Below are 14,280 nucleotides of genomic sequence, written 5' to 3'. Positions count from 1 at the left end.
TGTAACCTATTTCTAGATGTTGGGTTGTAGGCGGTGGTGTATTTAGGTTTTGTGCTGCCCTAGGCACGATTAAAATCGTGCACCCTCTAATTTAAATATAACCCAGCTCTTTCTGTCAATGCCACACCCCTTCCTGTTTAAGACCCGCCCTGTCATCTGTAAATCACACCCGTTCCCCTTTAGGCTCCACCTTTTCCGCTTAGAGCTCCACCTCTTCCTCTCTATACATTAAAAGTGGATACCAATTGCCTACTTGTATATTTTGATGTTTGGTATACCATTTCAAATGTTTTGTATACCAGTGAAGCCCCATCAGTGCTGCCTTATTAGTGCCCATCAGTGCAGCCTCATCAGGGGCCACCAGTGCAGCCTATCATTGCCCATCAGTGCAACCTCACCAGTGCTGTCTTATCAGTGCTCATCAGTGCGGCCTCATCAGGGGTCACCAGTGCAGCCCCATCAGTGCAGCTTATCGGTGCAGCCTCATCAGGGGCCACTAATGTGGTCTATTGATGCAGCCCCATCAGTGCTGCCTTATCAATGCCCATCAGTGCAGCTTATCAGTGCCCTTTAGTGTGGCCTCATCAGGGGGCCACCAGTGCGGCCTATCAGTGCAGCTTAAGAGTGCCGCCTCATCAGTGGCAATCAGTGCAGCCTCCTCAGTTTCATAATATCACAACTTATTGGTGTATATGAATTATGTATGGATTATAGCACTGAGCACTTTGCAGTACATTCATTCTCACTGAATGTGGACTGTTAAAGTTTGTAGTAATAAACTTTCATTTCATCATGCATGGAGCACTTTGCAGTAATGAACTTTCATTTCAGCATTCATGGAGCACTTTGCAGTAATGAACTTTCATTTCAGCATTCATGGAGCACTTTGCACATAATGAAATCAATGCAAACAGTCCACATTCAGTGAGAGTTCATTACTGCTAAGTGCTCCATGCATCACTTACAATATGATCTGTATAATAATTCAATCCATAGTTAGCACTTTATATTAGCTGCTTGGTAAAGGGCTTACAAAAATAATAGTAACTAATTAATTGTACCTGCAGCAGTGCCGCCTGGGGGGTTTCCCTCATCCTCCTCTCTCTCCTCCTCCTCCTATCATCAAAAACAGACCCCGCCCCAGGCTGGGAGAAAATGCAGTGTAAGGATACCGCACGGAGGGTAGGCGGAGCATTAGGCTCCACCTCCGTCAACTGAAATACATGCAGCAGGTCTGGCCAGTCACTGGCCACTTTATGATGATACCAGTAATACCATATAGTATACCATAATAATAACTGCCGAACACAGCTGGGGACTATAGATTTTGTGCAGGAGCCGGGACTCGGGCGGATGGGTCGGGGGGCGGTTTTTTGCCGCCCCCCGCAAAGTGCCACACTAGACCTGGGCCTTGTTGGCCTAGGCCGAGTTGCATCAAACATTTATGAGAAGTCACCCACTTCCAGCTTGGCTAGCTGTCTTCAGATTAATTGTGGAGGGAGGAGGAAGCTTATTCAGATGCTTGAAGCTTAAAGAACTACATTTTTTTTCGATAATATTTTTTTATTATTATTTAAGGCCCAGGGGACCAAGTGCATATAGCACTTAGTCTCATTTTGATAGGTGGCCTTATAATAATACAAATGTCATAAACATATCCCCTTTTTGTAGACGCTATAACTTTTGTGCAAACCAATTAATGTACGTTTTTTGTGATTTTTTTTTTTTTTTTTTTTACCAAAAATATGTAGAAGAATACATATCGGCCTAAACTGATCAACAAAAATGTATTATGATGGATGTTTAAAGTGTTTTTCCACTTTTGTGGTTAAATGGGGAAATTGGGAAAACCCCACTACCCCTCCATAAATAAGACGTTTCGGGTGGAGCTTGCGTGCCTACATCACAATGCTGCATCGAGCGAATGCGGTAACCGTTTTTGTGAGTGGGATATTTAAGTTTCTGGCAATTGGATTATTTTATGCAGCAAATATTTAATTGAGTACTACACTATGATACTTTTATCTGCTCCAGTCTGTGAGTCTGCTTTCATTTAGCCATAACCTTAAGGAGATTACCCCCAGTGGTGAAGTGTGGTACAGCCTACTGATCTTAAGGGGACCGTGGCTGTTGACAAATGGAGAGCTCATCTGTGTTAAGGCTGGGTTCACATATGTGCGAATTGGATGCAGAGTTTCACCGCATCCAATTCGCATGACATTCAAGTGTGACTGGCTCTCAATGAAGCCGGTTCACACAGGTCCGCGTCGGCCACACTCCGCGTTCCAAAAGGGTCCTGTGCTTGTTTGGGTCCGGTTCAGTTGCGAATTCAAACCTGATTCTCACCTGAACTGGTGAATAGGAACGTACCGGACCCCATGCTGGGAACCACAGCCGCACATATTCGAACCCGACCTAAAGTATAAAATGCATGTGCCGCTTACATTTATACAGTCATTAGTTCCAGGGAATGCAGAGAGATGGTGGTGGCCTGGTGACACGTTACTAAGAAATTAATTCACTGGGAATATTGCACATATGAACTGATACACTAGGATACAAATTACTGGAACTTTTATAGATATATGTATTTATTTGTTTAATTTTGCACATATATTGATCATTGGTGTATGTGTACTTTTTAGTTATTTATTTACTTAATGCATTTTACAAAGCAATTGATGTATTGGTGGTATATGGGAATAAAATACTGGACACATATAAGAGATATTTTTATTTTTATTTTATTCATTTGTGGTTTTGCACAGAAAAGGATGAATTGATGCACAACCTTTATAAATTGTAACACATGTAATTTCAATTAGTTTGTCACTACCGAATATATAGGTTAAAGGTTTGGGTACTGCATTATATTACATTTTTGACAGAGAGTTTTGTATATTGACCTCTTATGCTAGCTGCCTGATTTCCTCTGAGCGCTGACTTGGTCTTTGTTTTACTATATATTTTTTACCTTTCTAGGTGTTTGTTGGAGCAGACCTCAGGCAGGCTGCAAGTTACTGTGAACGATGTGAAATGAAAGGAAACTCAGTCTGTCTCCACTGACAAAGATGGACGCCTTGGGGGGATTTACTAAAACTGGAGAGTGCAGAATCTAATGCAGCTGTGCATAGAAACCAATCAGTTTCCATGTTTTCTTGTCAAAGCTTAATTGAACAAGCTAAAATAATTGGCTACCATGCACAGCTGCACCAAATTTTACAATCTCCAGTTTTAGTAAATCGACCCCATTGAGTTTCCTCTCATTAACACAGAATGCAGAATTCAAGCTTCTTTGTTAAGACAGACATTGTTCAAATCTAGTTTACAACTGTTAATGACATCTGCTAGCACAGGACAGACATTGTGTAAAAACTATGCTATGTGAATAAGGTTATGTATCAAATATCAAGTAGGTGTTATCCTGTTTTGAAGCAAAGGAAAAGAAACACAGCGCCTCTAAGTGCAGTATTGGTAAACCATTTCATGATAAGTGACATCACTTCTGGGTGCAGGGTGAGAGGAGGTGGCTTCGCAAGGAGCAAGCTTACTCCTTCCCCAAACCATACAAAATGCCATCTATGTTGTGGTATGTGTGCTGGGGAGATAAACCCGCCCAGTCACATGATCCACTAAGGTGGCACTCTGACTCTATGAAATACATTCAACACTTGAATAAAATGGGGATGGGTGGTAAGATGAGTATTAAAAACCAATGAATAACTAATAAAAACAGTAAGGTTGATAAGAATTAATGTAATTGATAAGAATAGGTAGCAAATGTTCCTTTAGCAGATTAGACATACATACATACTTTAAAATAAATATTATGTTATAAAGAAAAAAAAAAGAATTCAATAAATAAAATATATACATATACACATACATATAAAAAAGGGATAAAATATTGGAAAGTTCATTAGAAATTATTGAGGGATTATTAAAAAAGTTAATGAAGAAGTAGATTATGACTGTATAGATATGCGTATAGATCTGTTCACATGCATATACATACATGTATGCATATACACATACACATATATAAGGGGAATAAAAGTATGTATGTTTGAAATACATATATACATGAAGAAAATTATTGAATATGGTAATGAAGTATAAACTAGTAATATAGTCACTATACACTTACTAGTTTATACTTCATTACCATATTTAATAATTTTCTTCATGTATGTATGTTTTTCAAACATACATACTTTTATTCCCCTTGTATAAATGTATGCATATGTATGTGAACAGATCTATACGCATATCTATACAGTCTTAATCTACTTCTTAATGAACTTTTTTTTTAATCTCTCAATAATTTCTAATGAACTTTCCAATATTTTATCCCTTTTTTTAATGTATGTGTATATGTATATATTTTATTTACTTAATTCTTTTTTTTTCTTTATAATATAATAATATTTATTTTTTTGTATGTATGTCTAATCTGCTACTGGAACATTTATCAATTTCATTAATTCTTATCAACCTTACTGTTTTTATTAGTTATTCATTTTTTTTCATTGGTTTTTAATACTCATCTTTCCATCCATCCCCATTTTATTCAAGTGTTGAATGTATTTCATAGTGTCAGAGTACCACCTTAGTGGATCATGTGACTGGGCGGGTTTATCTCCCCAGCACACATACCACAACAAAGATGGCATTTTGTCTGGCCTGAGGAAGGAGCAAGCATGCTCCAAACGCGAAGCCACTTCCTCTCACCCTGCACCCGGAAGTGATGTCATCTCCGATCGCCCTTGTGTTCCCTGCTGTTCTCATAGGCTCTGAATGCTGGAATCCACCTGCTCCCTTTGTGAGTAGTTTCACTTTTGACTTATTAAATGGTTTACCAACACTGTACTTAGAAGCGCTGTGTTTATTTTCCTTTGTTGCATTGCAGAGACTGCTTCTAGCTCTTCACACTGGCTGCCCTTAGAGCTGGTACATGGATTCCAATCCCTCTTCATCTTAGAGACTGTTGCTATGAACTTTGTCCCTCCTATTGAGAGACTCTTTTAATCACATTTATTTGATCTGTGTACACCTCCAGGGTCTCTCCTCAAACGAGCGCTGAGTTTATTTTTTGTCTGTTATCCTGTTTTGTCTGTAGAAGTGGAAATACCGTTTGAGTGGAAGACTAATCTTGTTTCAATAGCGAAGAGCAGGATAAACAGTTAATAATAAAATAAAAAATGACTGTGTTTTTACACTACATTACTGTGTGGCTAATTTGGATCTTTCCTGGCCATATTGTAACCAACTCTCCACGCCTTCCTAATATAGTGGCCAAAAGGCAAATGAAATGTGAGCTGGCAGGCTACACTGCGATCATGTAAACTATGGTCACTGCATATGAAAATCCCTCTGGAGGAGCCTGTACTAACTTGGAGTTAGTTCACAAGGGTGCCTTAACCACTCGCTTACTGGGCACTTATAACCCCTTTCCTGACCAGGCCAATTTCCAACTTTCATCGCTCTCACTCTTTTAATGAAAATTGCGCGGTCATGCAACCCTGTACCCAAATGAAATTTTTATAATTTTTTTTAAACAAATAGAGCTTTCTTTTGGTGCTATTTAACCAGTCGCTCCACAGACAGCCAGAACGGGGATCTGTCAATGTAAACAAACTGATCCCCATTCAGACAGGGGATATAGAGACAGATTGTCTATTCCTAGTGATCGGGAACAGCGATCTCTCTGTACTCCCAGTGAGGCCACTCCCCCCACAGTTAGAAACACCTCCCTAGGAAACATTAACCCCTTGATCGCCCCATAGTGTTAACCCCTTCCCTGCCAGTGCCATTTATACAGTGATCAGTGGCTAATTTTAGCTATGATCACTGTAATAATGTCACTGGTGCCAAAAAAAGTGTCCAATCTGTGCACCGCAATGTCGCAGTCTTGTTAAAAATCGCTGATCACCACCATTACTAGTAAAAAAAAAAATAATATTAAATTAAAATGCCATAAATATATCCCCTTTTTGTAGACGCTATAACTTTGACGCAAACCAGTCAATATACGCTTATTGTGATTTTTTTTATCAAAAATATGTAGAAGAATATATATTGGCCTAAATTGATAAGGAAAATTTTTGAGGGGGATATTTATTATAGCAAAAACTGAAAAATATTGTTTTGTTTTCAAAATTGACGTTTTTTTTTATAGCGCAAAAAATAAAATAAAAAAACGCAGAAGTGATCAAATCCCACCAAAAGAAAGCTCTGTTTGTGGAAAAAAAAGGACATCAATTTTGTTTGTGTACAGCGTCCCATGACTGCGCAATTGTCAGTTCGTTAAGGAGGGAAATCCTTCCGGGGCTGGAGTGGTTTATTACCACTGAGTTTTTTTTTTATTTTTTGCTAAACAAACATAAGAAACAAAAATTTTGAAAAAAAATAAACATTTTTCTTATTTTGTTATAAAATTTTGCAGGTCATTTTTCTCCTTCACTGATGGGCACTGATGAGGTGGCACTGATGGGCACTGATGATGCGGCGCTGATAGGTGGCACTGATGGGCGCTGATAGGTGGCACTGATGGGCACTGATTAGCAGTACTGATGGGCACTAATAGATGGCACTGGTGGGCATGGATTTGCAGCACATTTAGGCAATGATTAGTAGCACTGGTTGGCACTTAGGGGACCGATTTCCCTCTAACAGAAGCCAGTTACCGGCTTTATTCTTTTCTTCACGCTGACAGCGTGAAGAAAACAAAAGCTGGTAACAGGCTTCTGTTTACTTCCATGACCAGCTGTCATTGGCTGACAGCTGATCACGTGGTAAAGCACCCGCTGTTATTGGCCCTTTACCCAGCTCTGTGATCAGCCAAGTCTGAAGAACTTGGCGATCACAGAGCGTGCGAGAACAGGAGGACGTACATGGACGCCCTCCTGGCATTTGAGGTCCGCACTGTAGCCGTCTTTTGGCTATAGTGTGGACGTCAAGTGGTTAAAGTTGGACCAAAATGTTGAGTTGACTAGATCTTTTTTTCTCTTTAATCATGGAAAGAGTAGGAAAGGGTTTAAAAGAGAAGTATGGACTTTTTTACTTTTTTTGCAGAATCATATTGACCTATGTGGCTGCAGCATCTGTGCGATGCTGCATCTGTCCCCTGCTGGTTCTAATACTGGGAACCGAGCGATCAAGTGGTCAGCGGTGTTTGAGTTCCGTGAGCAGAGAACTGGTAACTGTCAGTAACTGGCTCTCTGCTCTGCCCCCAGCCCCCATTCACTGGAGTGCTGGGCTGTAGAGGGGGCAGGAGCAACCAGCTCAGGCTCTCAGCGACTTGCTGAGAGGCTGAGCCGGGTGCTGGTCCTGGCATGTAGGTGGATCCCGACTTCATTGTCGTGATCTTGCCCGAGCCTGGACTGGCTCTGTGACGTCAGCCAACAGTGGGCTTCAGTCTGCTGTGAGCTGAAAACGTGTCACAGGTGAAGTACAGCCAAAGGAGCTTTGGCTGTAGTTCTCCTTTTAATTATCTGTAAGTTTTGCTATTGTCTGTGTCCCCAGTGAAAACATTTTCCATCACTTCCTGCTCCATTGAGGGGTCACCAGGACAAAAAGGATAAAAAAAAATGTCCCCATTGGGGACCCTTTCCCATTCAGTCAGTCTTTGAGAACATATCTATTCTACTGGTTGATTGCTAACAATTATTTTGGCCATGTCACTTGCAGATATTGTGCAGTATACAACCAGCATTAAAGAAAGTTTGCAGGAACACACTGAGCATCATGTTTTAAATGTTACAATGTCTTCAATATTTGGTTGTTTTAAATAAATCTTTCCTTATAGGAGGCTTGGAATGTGCTGCATTGAAAAATGTAATGTTTCACCATTCTGCTAGCTATGCATAAGGGTCAGACAAAGAACCCTGAAACAAATGTAGATGATCACAGTGTGGTTTATCCAGTGTATTTATAAACTGGTGTCATGTGACCATTTCATGCCATGCATACCACGGGGAAAATAAACTGAGCGAAGGTGTCACTACTCACCCTCCACATCATTAGGTCGCTTCTCCATTATATATTAAATCTGGCAGATTTCAATGTAAAAATACATATTAACCAGTTAGGGTTTCTTAATTTAACTTTCTCTGTGATGGAGATTTTTCTTTTTTTATTTTACCATGAAAAATTAAAACTTGAGATAAAGTATCGTTAGGAAAATGAGTAAAACATTTGCCGTTCTCGCTCTGTGTCTATCATGCATGTATATTTAAGCTGCAAAGACGGCATCTTATATTGGACTTTATTATTTCAGGACCGGATTATATCAGGCAAAAATTTCAAGAGGTTGTAGAGGTTAAAGAGATTGTTGAGGAAAAGCTGCCTAAGAAGCCTCCATCTCCGAAAGAGTCTCCACATTTTTACAGGAAAGGAACAACTCCTCCAAGAACACCAGAACAAAAATGGAAAGAACCATCAAAGCCTCCTCCACAGGATTTAAAGAGAAAAAATTCTAACTCTGCTATGGTACAACCTGCCAACCTTGAAAGGAAAAGTGCATCGACTGAAAATCTACCTGTTTCTTCCAATAAACCCATACCTCCTGAAGCTCCTGTGAAAGTGGAGGCCATTTCTAAACCATCACCAAAGGCGTCTTTTAGACACAATCCAAGCAGCACAGGGAATGGGGAGCTGCATGCCGACTTTCACAACTACTATTTGAACCCATCATTGCCTTCAGTTGTTAAAGAAGACTCCAACCCCAAAAGATTAACAGTTGCAAATATGCCGCCACCCCTGAAGCAAAGTCCCAAGAAACCACTGACAAAGCCAGAAGCCAAAGAAAGCCCACCTGAACCAAAAGTCATGAAGTTGGAGAAAGCGGCACCAAAGAATCAAATCAATACAGATTTAGTTCCTCCTGTTGAAAATGAAATAAACTCCGTAAGTATTGACACAATAAATTGAAAGGTCAGACCTTTTGTACTTTTTTTTTTCTAAATGTGGCTTTTATCGTCTGTCTCCCCGTCTTTTAACATCTGAGATAAACAGTGCCTGTTCAAACAGAATGCTTGTTGCTTGTGACCCATGATATAGTCAGAGCTGAAAAACTGATTTGGATTTTAAATAAAAAAAGATAACAAACTTTATGTGCAGGACTATGAGCCATCACATTTCCAATATTACTTAAAGCGGATTTCCAGTTTTTTTTTAAATGTTTCCACCCCCGCTGTACAGTTCTAAATTAAACATTTTTTTTTTTGGTTTCTAATTACTTTTTTTTATATATCTTCTGGCGGCACCTCCTGTCCCAACCGCCTAGGTGAGGACGTCATTAGGCGATTCCCATTGACTCCTGGGACATCCGTGTCATCTATCCCAGGAGTCTTCGGGAAGCCTAATAATGAAAAATTTGATTAACACGTTGCCATAACAATGGGGCGGCACTTCCACCGCCATTGCTATGGCAACCTGTAATAAAGCACCACCCAGTGTCAGAGACTGGGAGGTGCATGCTTGACCGAATCCCAGAATAAGACACAAGCGAGCTTCAGATGCCCACATCCTAGAAGTCCACCTGCCTGCTTCCGAGATCAGGTACATTTTTAAAGATTAAAAACTAACCAGCATGAATACTGTTCTAACAATATTCTAATTTAAATGTACTAGGTAATAACCAGCACCGGGAGCTTTTTAAAAAAAAAAAATATTATGAGGATTGGAGCGTTAATATAGAATTAAGAGGTTTTCCCTAAAAAGAAAATACTCTCTAAGGGCTCACTCACACGTGTGTTAATTATGGAGAATAAAGCAATGTTCATTAACGCGTCTATAGCATTTATGATGTGTTTATGAAGTGTTGAAAAAGGGTAAATGTCGCATAAACACAGGGTATTGACACACATGTGAACAAGCTCTAATTTATTGTTCATTGTATATAGCTCTTGACTTCTTAAAGAGAAATACTGCCAAGCACTGCTTGCATCTAATCTAAGCTTATCATTCATTCCTGTTTGCTAGGGACAGCCCCGATTTTAAGGAATCTGTTCCAGCAAAAGAAAACATTTTGTGTGGTATTCAGGGCTGCAGTGTTATGCAGACTGCTTGCTGTTAGGTCTCACTGCAGTTGGTGTGCTTGGCGCTGGAATGCTTTCTACGTTCTAGCACATGGCATAAAAAAAGCCAGAGCTGTCAGATGGAGATCACGATAGTCCGGACTCCTGTGCAGCCTGGACCAACCACAGGCTTTTCCATGGCTGTCCTCTTCCTCTCCCCTTTACTGGACCCTGATAATAACAAGCCACTAAGAGAGTATGGGTGATTTTCTTGTAGCCCCCTCTCCATGGATGGGGCTAGAGACAAGTACCAATAAGAGCCTGGGGGACTGAGCTGGGCATGGCACCCCTGGCCTTTCAAGCAACTCTGATCACTGCTTTTATACTGGCTGATCACTGTTGGTGCATTGTATGCCTACTGCTTGGACATGTCAGCCCCATCTATGGATATGTGGGCAGTGTTTGGCTCCAGTGAGAACTTTTAGGAAGTGCCCTTGGCTGGTTCATGCCTGCCTGGCTGGTCTCGGGCAGTGCCAGTGCCACATGTCAGTGCAGAAATTGTTTAAACTGTCATATTGGAGCCTTTAGTTGTACTTTAACTGATTATAGTTGCACTTTAACAATGTTGTCACAATGATTTCTTAAACAAAATGCCCTTGTTTTTAATGCTGAGGTGCTGAATTGTTATGTCATACATTATGTGACACATGTAGCAATCTCAAGGAAAAAAAATGGTTTCATCTGATTGGCGAAAATGATCCCCATTGAAACCTATGCTGAGGATGTCAACTCTGCATGGGAAAAATAATTTCAAAATTGTAGCACGTAAATCCCCCATGTGACATTACCCTAAAGGCAAAAAGGACACAGTGCATTTCAGTTCCATAGAAGACCTAAAGGGTTAGCAGGCAGTGTATAAATAGCTCTAAAATTGAAGCAATAGCCCTAGGGAGTTATGATTACTTCATCATTGCGAGCTGCTTGTTATTTACATCTTAAAGGGGATTACAGTCTCGCTAATAAGATATTTCTATATGCAGTGTTGATTCAAAATTATAGCTGTGGGGATCTAATCAAAACATGACATGTTATTTTTTCTGTTGTGTTTGTAGAGTTTGTGTTTGAACCTAATTAAATAAACTTCATATAAACTTTCAGACTGCAGACAAATTGTGCTTCCCAAGCCTCTCCTGGCAGATGCTTGTAGGATATTTTCATCTACTTCAGGAATGTCAAATACAAATGAAACATAGACATGGGCCACACTACGTGCAATTAAATTAGTTGTGATGTCACTCATTTTAAAACACAACAGGCTACTTAAAAGTATCATTGCTTAAAATAAAGCTTGTTTTTGCCTTATATTGGACCTTTATTCAAGGGTCATGTGACCACAAATGTATTTGTTTGTTTTGTGGGGGTCTAGCAGCATTGTATGGGAGTGGGCAGCAGCATGATGTATAGGTTGGCAGGAAACATATTTGTGCTTTGTTCCGCTGTGCAACTCATGCCAATACAGGTTGCCGGTTCTGAAAGCAAAACTGGTAGGAGCCACTGTCAATTAAAATGCAGGGAGCATGCCATCAAGGCTGGGCATGGGACATGTCAACCCGGCTGATTATAGTGTTACAAGCATGTCATACATGGACACGGCGGCCTGTGGGACCAGTTAGGTGTTGAGGGATGCAAACTAACCACAGTAGCATGGATCTGCTTTCCTTACCCCCCCAAAAGGATATTGTTTTTTTCTAGGGTTGTCCCGATACCACTTTTTTAGGACCGAGTACAAGTACCGATACTTTTTTCAAGTGCTTGCCGATACCGATTACCGATACTTTTTTTTTTAATGTCACGTGACAGTTTTTTTTTTTGCTATTTTTGGGGGGGGGGGGTGAACGTTGTATGTGTGTGTGCTTTTTTTGTTTTGTTTTTTACAATTTTTATTTTTTACAATAATATTTTTTTTTTATTTATTGTTTTTTTTTAATCAGCCCTTTTGGGGGGCTTTGGTGAGATATCAGTGGTCTTAACAGACCTCTGATATCTCCCCCTTGAGAAAAAGACAGAGGATAGAGATTCCCCAGTCCCTTTCTCTGCAGCCTCAGCTGCACTGAGAATGAATGGAGAGAAGACAGCGGCTCCTCTCCATTCATAAAATGGCACATTGTAATCACAGGAGATTACAATGTTTCAGTTATGTGAATGGACAGAGTCAGCTGACTCTATCCATACACAAAGGAAGGAGGAGGGGGACGGAGGAACTGAGCGGGAGAACGGAGGGGGCAGATAAGGAGAGAGGAACGGAGGGGACAGATAATAAGAGAGGAACGGAGGGGGAGAACGGAGGGGGACAGATAAGGAGAGAGGAATGCAGGGGACAGCGGAGAGGCACAGAGGAACGGAGGGGGCACGGAGGAGGATGCAGTGACAGTCAGCGGTGAGCGATCACCGCTGTATGTCACTAAAGCAGCTGAAAGCCGCTGGGGGAGAATCTTGTAACTCCCCCACGCGCCGATCACAGCTGTCCTCTAGGTATCGGGGGGAAGCATCGGGAGCATTTGCCTGAGTACAAGTACTTGGGCAAATGCTCGGTATCGGTGCCGATACCGATACTAGTATCGGTATCGGGACAACCCTATTTTTTTCTTTTAGTCCTTTACAATTCATTCAAAATACCCATAAAAAATGTAAACTTTGAGCTCTCATTGTTTTTTTCCGATAGTGATTGCTTTAATTCTTAAGTGATGGTGCAGAATGAAATCTTAATAACTAATACTGGTATATGACTTTTTTTCAGAGACCTAATTCAATCATGATTGCCTTGGTGATGCTTTTAAATGTTGGGTTAGCTATACTTTTCGTCCATTTCCTTACCTGATTGCTGCTGGTACAGGTAAGATATTAAATGATAAATGTTTGTTCTCTTGTTTTTCAATTGTCCTATTTATTTTACTTAGCGTGGAATATTTTTTATAAGTCAGTGCAGTGATTGATTAGTAATTATGTATGCACTATTGTAGTAAATAAGTTCAAATGTGTAAGCCTACATTCAAATGTCTCCAAAGGGGCCTGAGCTAGATAGAATTAGTAGACTCCCACCGGCAGTTCTAAGCGCTGCTTGCATACAATGTGTGCGAACAGCAGCAGTTGTCCGATTTGTGCTCTGTAGAAATCAATGGCCGGCCCCTCCACTGTTCGTATGTAACCGCTTATCTGAGCAGTTTCATGCAAATAGAGCCTAGATAGTGTGCATCCAGGGCCTGCATTTCTGTAAAGTTCTGGATGCACAAAAACTGATCACAGCTGATTGACCAGTTGGTATGCAACCATAGCACATAGGGGGTTATTTACTAAAGGCAAATCCACTTTGCACTGCAAGTGCACTTGGAAGTGCAGTCGCTGTAGATCTGAGGGGGACATGCAAGGAAAATGAAAAACAGCATTTTTACTTGCACGTGATTGGATGATAAAATCATCAGAGCTTCCCCTCTTTTCAGATCTTCCCCTCAGATCTAAAGCGACTGCACTTCCAAGTGCACTTGTAGTGCAAAGTGGATTTGCCTTTAGTAAATTAACCCCATTGTGTTGCTGCATTCAGAGGAAGTGTTTAGCTGCCTCTGAACACAGCAAAATATGCAACCTTGGCCACCTGGTAGAATGTAGACATAATCTCAATCTGTTAAAGACCAGTCCACTCAGTGTTATATTTTTAGTAGATTCTGGACTGTTAAACAAGAGATTCCACTATCCCTGGTGGATTTTAGTTTATATTATAAAATGTGCAAAATGAACTGGGAAAAAAAAGGAGATTAAGGTCTGGTGTGACCCCTCTGACACCTCCATCCCTAATAGTGCACAAAAAAACAAGAGAAATAGCCCTGGGACTTTAGATGAGGTAAGAAAGAGGTTTAGCCAATATTCACAGCGAACACTGAGACAAAATCAATTTATTCATTTCAAAATGTTATGTAACGGAGTGGCAACAATAATGATTGTGAGTTACCCGGCTTAATAGCCAATGCACACAACACAGATGAAAGTAAATATACAAAGATTTATTACAAGTATTGTACATCAATGTGCAACAATAAAACTTGAAAGTTGCTAGGTCAGTAAATACACATATACAATAGGAAAATAAAATGTACATACATATGGACAGGAAAGTATGTAGACATAATGCAGACATCAATAATACCCAGCATGTACTGGCATAAAACAAGCATCAATAAAGCCCTATGCATTTTGCGAGACTCTGCTC

The 14,280-nt window shown here is 40.4% G+C and overlaps 1 protein-coding gene across 1 annotated transcript in view; it reads left to right on the top strand.

Moving 5' to 3' along the window:
- JPH1 (junctophilin 1) overlaps positions 1-14,280 on the top strand; it is a 202,385-nt gene that overhangs the window by 172,455 nt on the left and 15,650 nt on the right. Inside the window, exons 4-5 of the mRNA XM_073631818.1 lie at positions 8,279-8,907; positions 12,817-12,912. Of these exons, the coding sequence (XP_073487919.1) occupies positions 8,279-8,907; positions 12,817-12,897 (710 nt within the window). The 3' untranslated portion in view covers positions 12,898-12,912. The remainder of the gene's footprint in view (positions 1-8,278; positions 8,908-12,816; positions 12,913-14,280) is intronic.

The sequence above is a fragment of the Aquarana catesbeiana genome, linkage group LG05 (assembly GCF_042186555.1).
Source record: "Aquarana catesbeiana isolate 2022-GZ linkage group LG05, ASM4218655v1, whole genome shotgun sequence".
NCBI classification, from domain to species: domain Eukaryota; kingdom Metazoa; phylum Chordata; class Amphibia; order Anura; family Ranidae; genus Aquarana; species Aquarana catesbeiana.
Note: the sequence above shows the minus strand (reverse complement) of the source record. Positions and strands in the feature narration are given on the sequence as shown.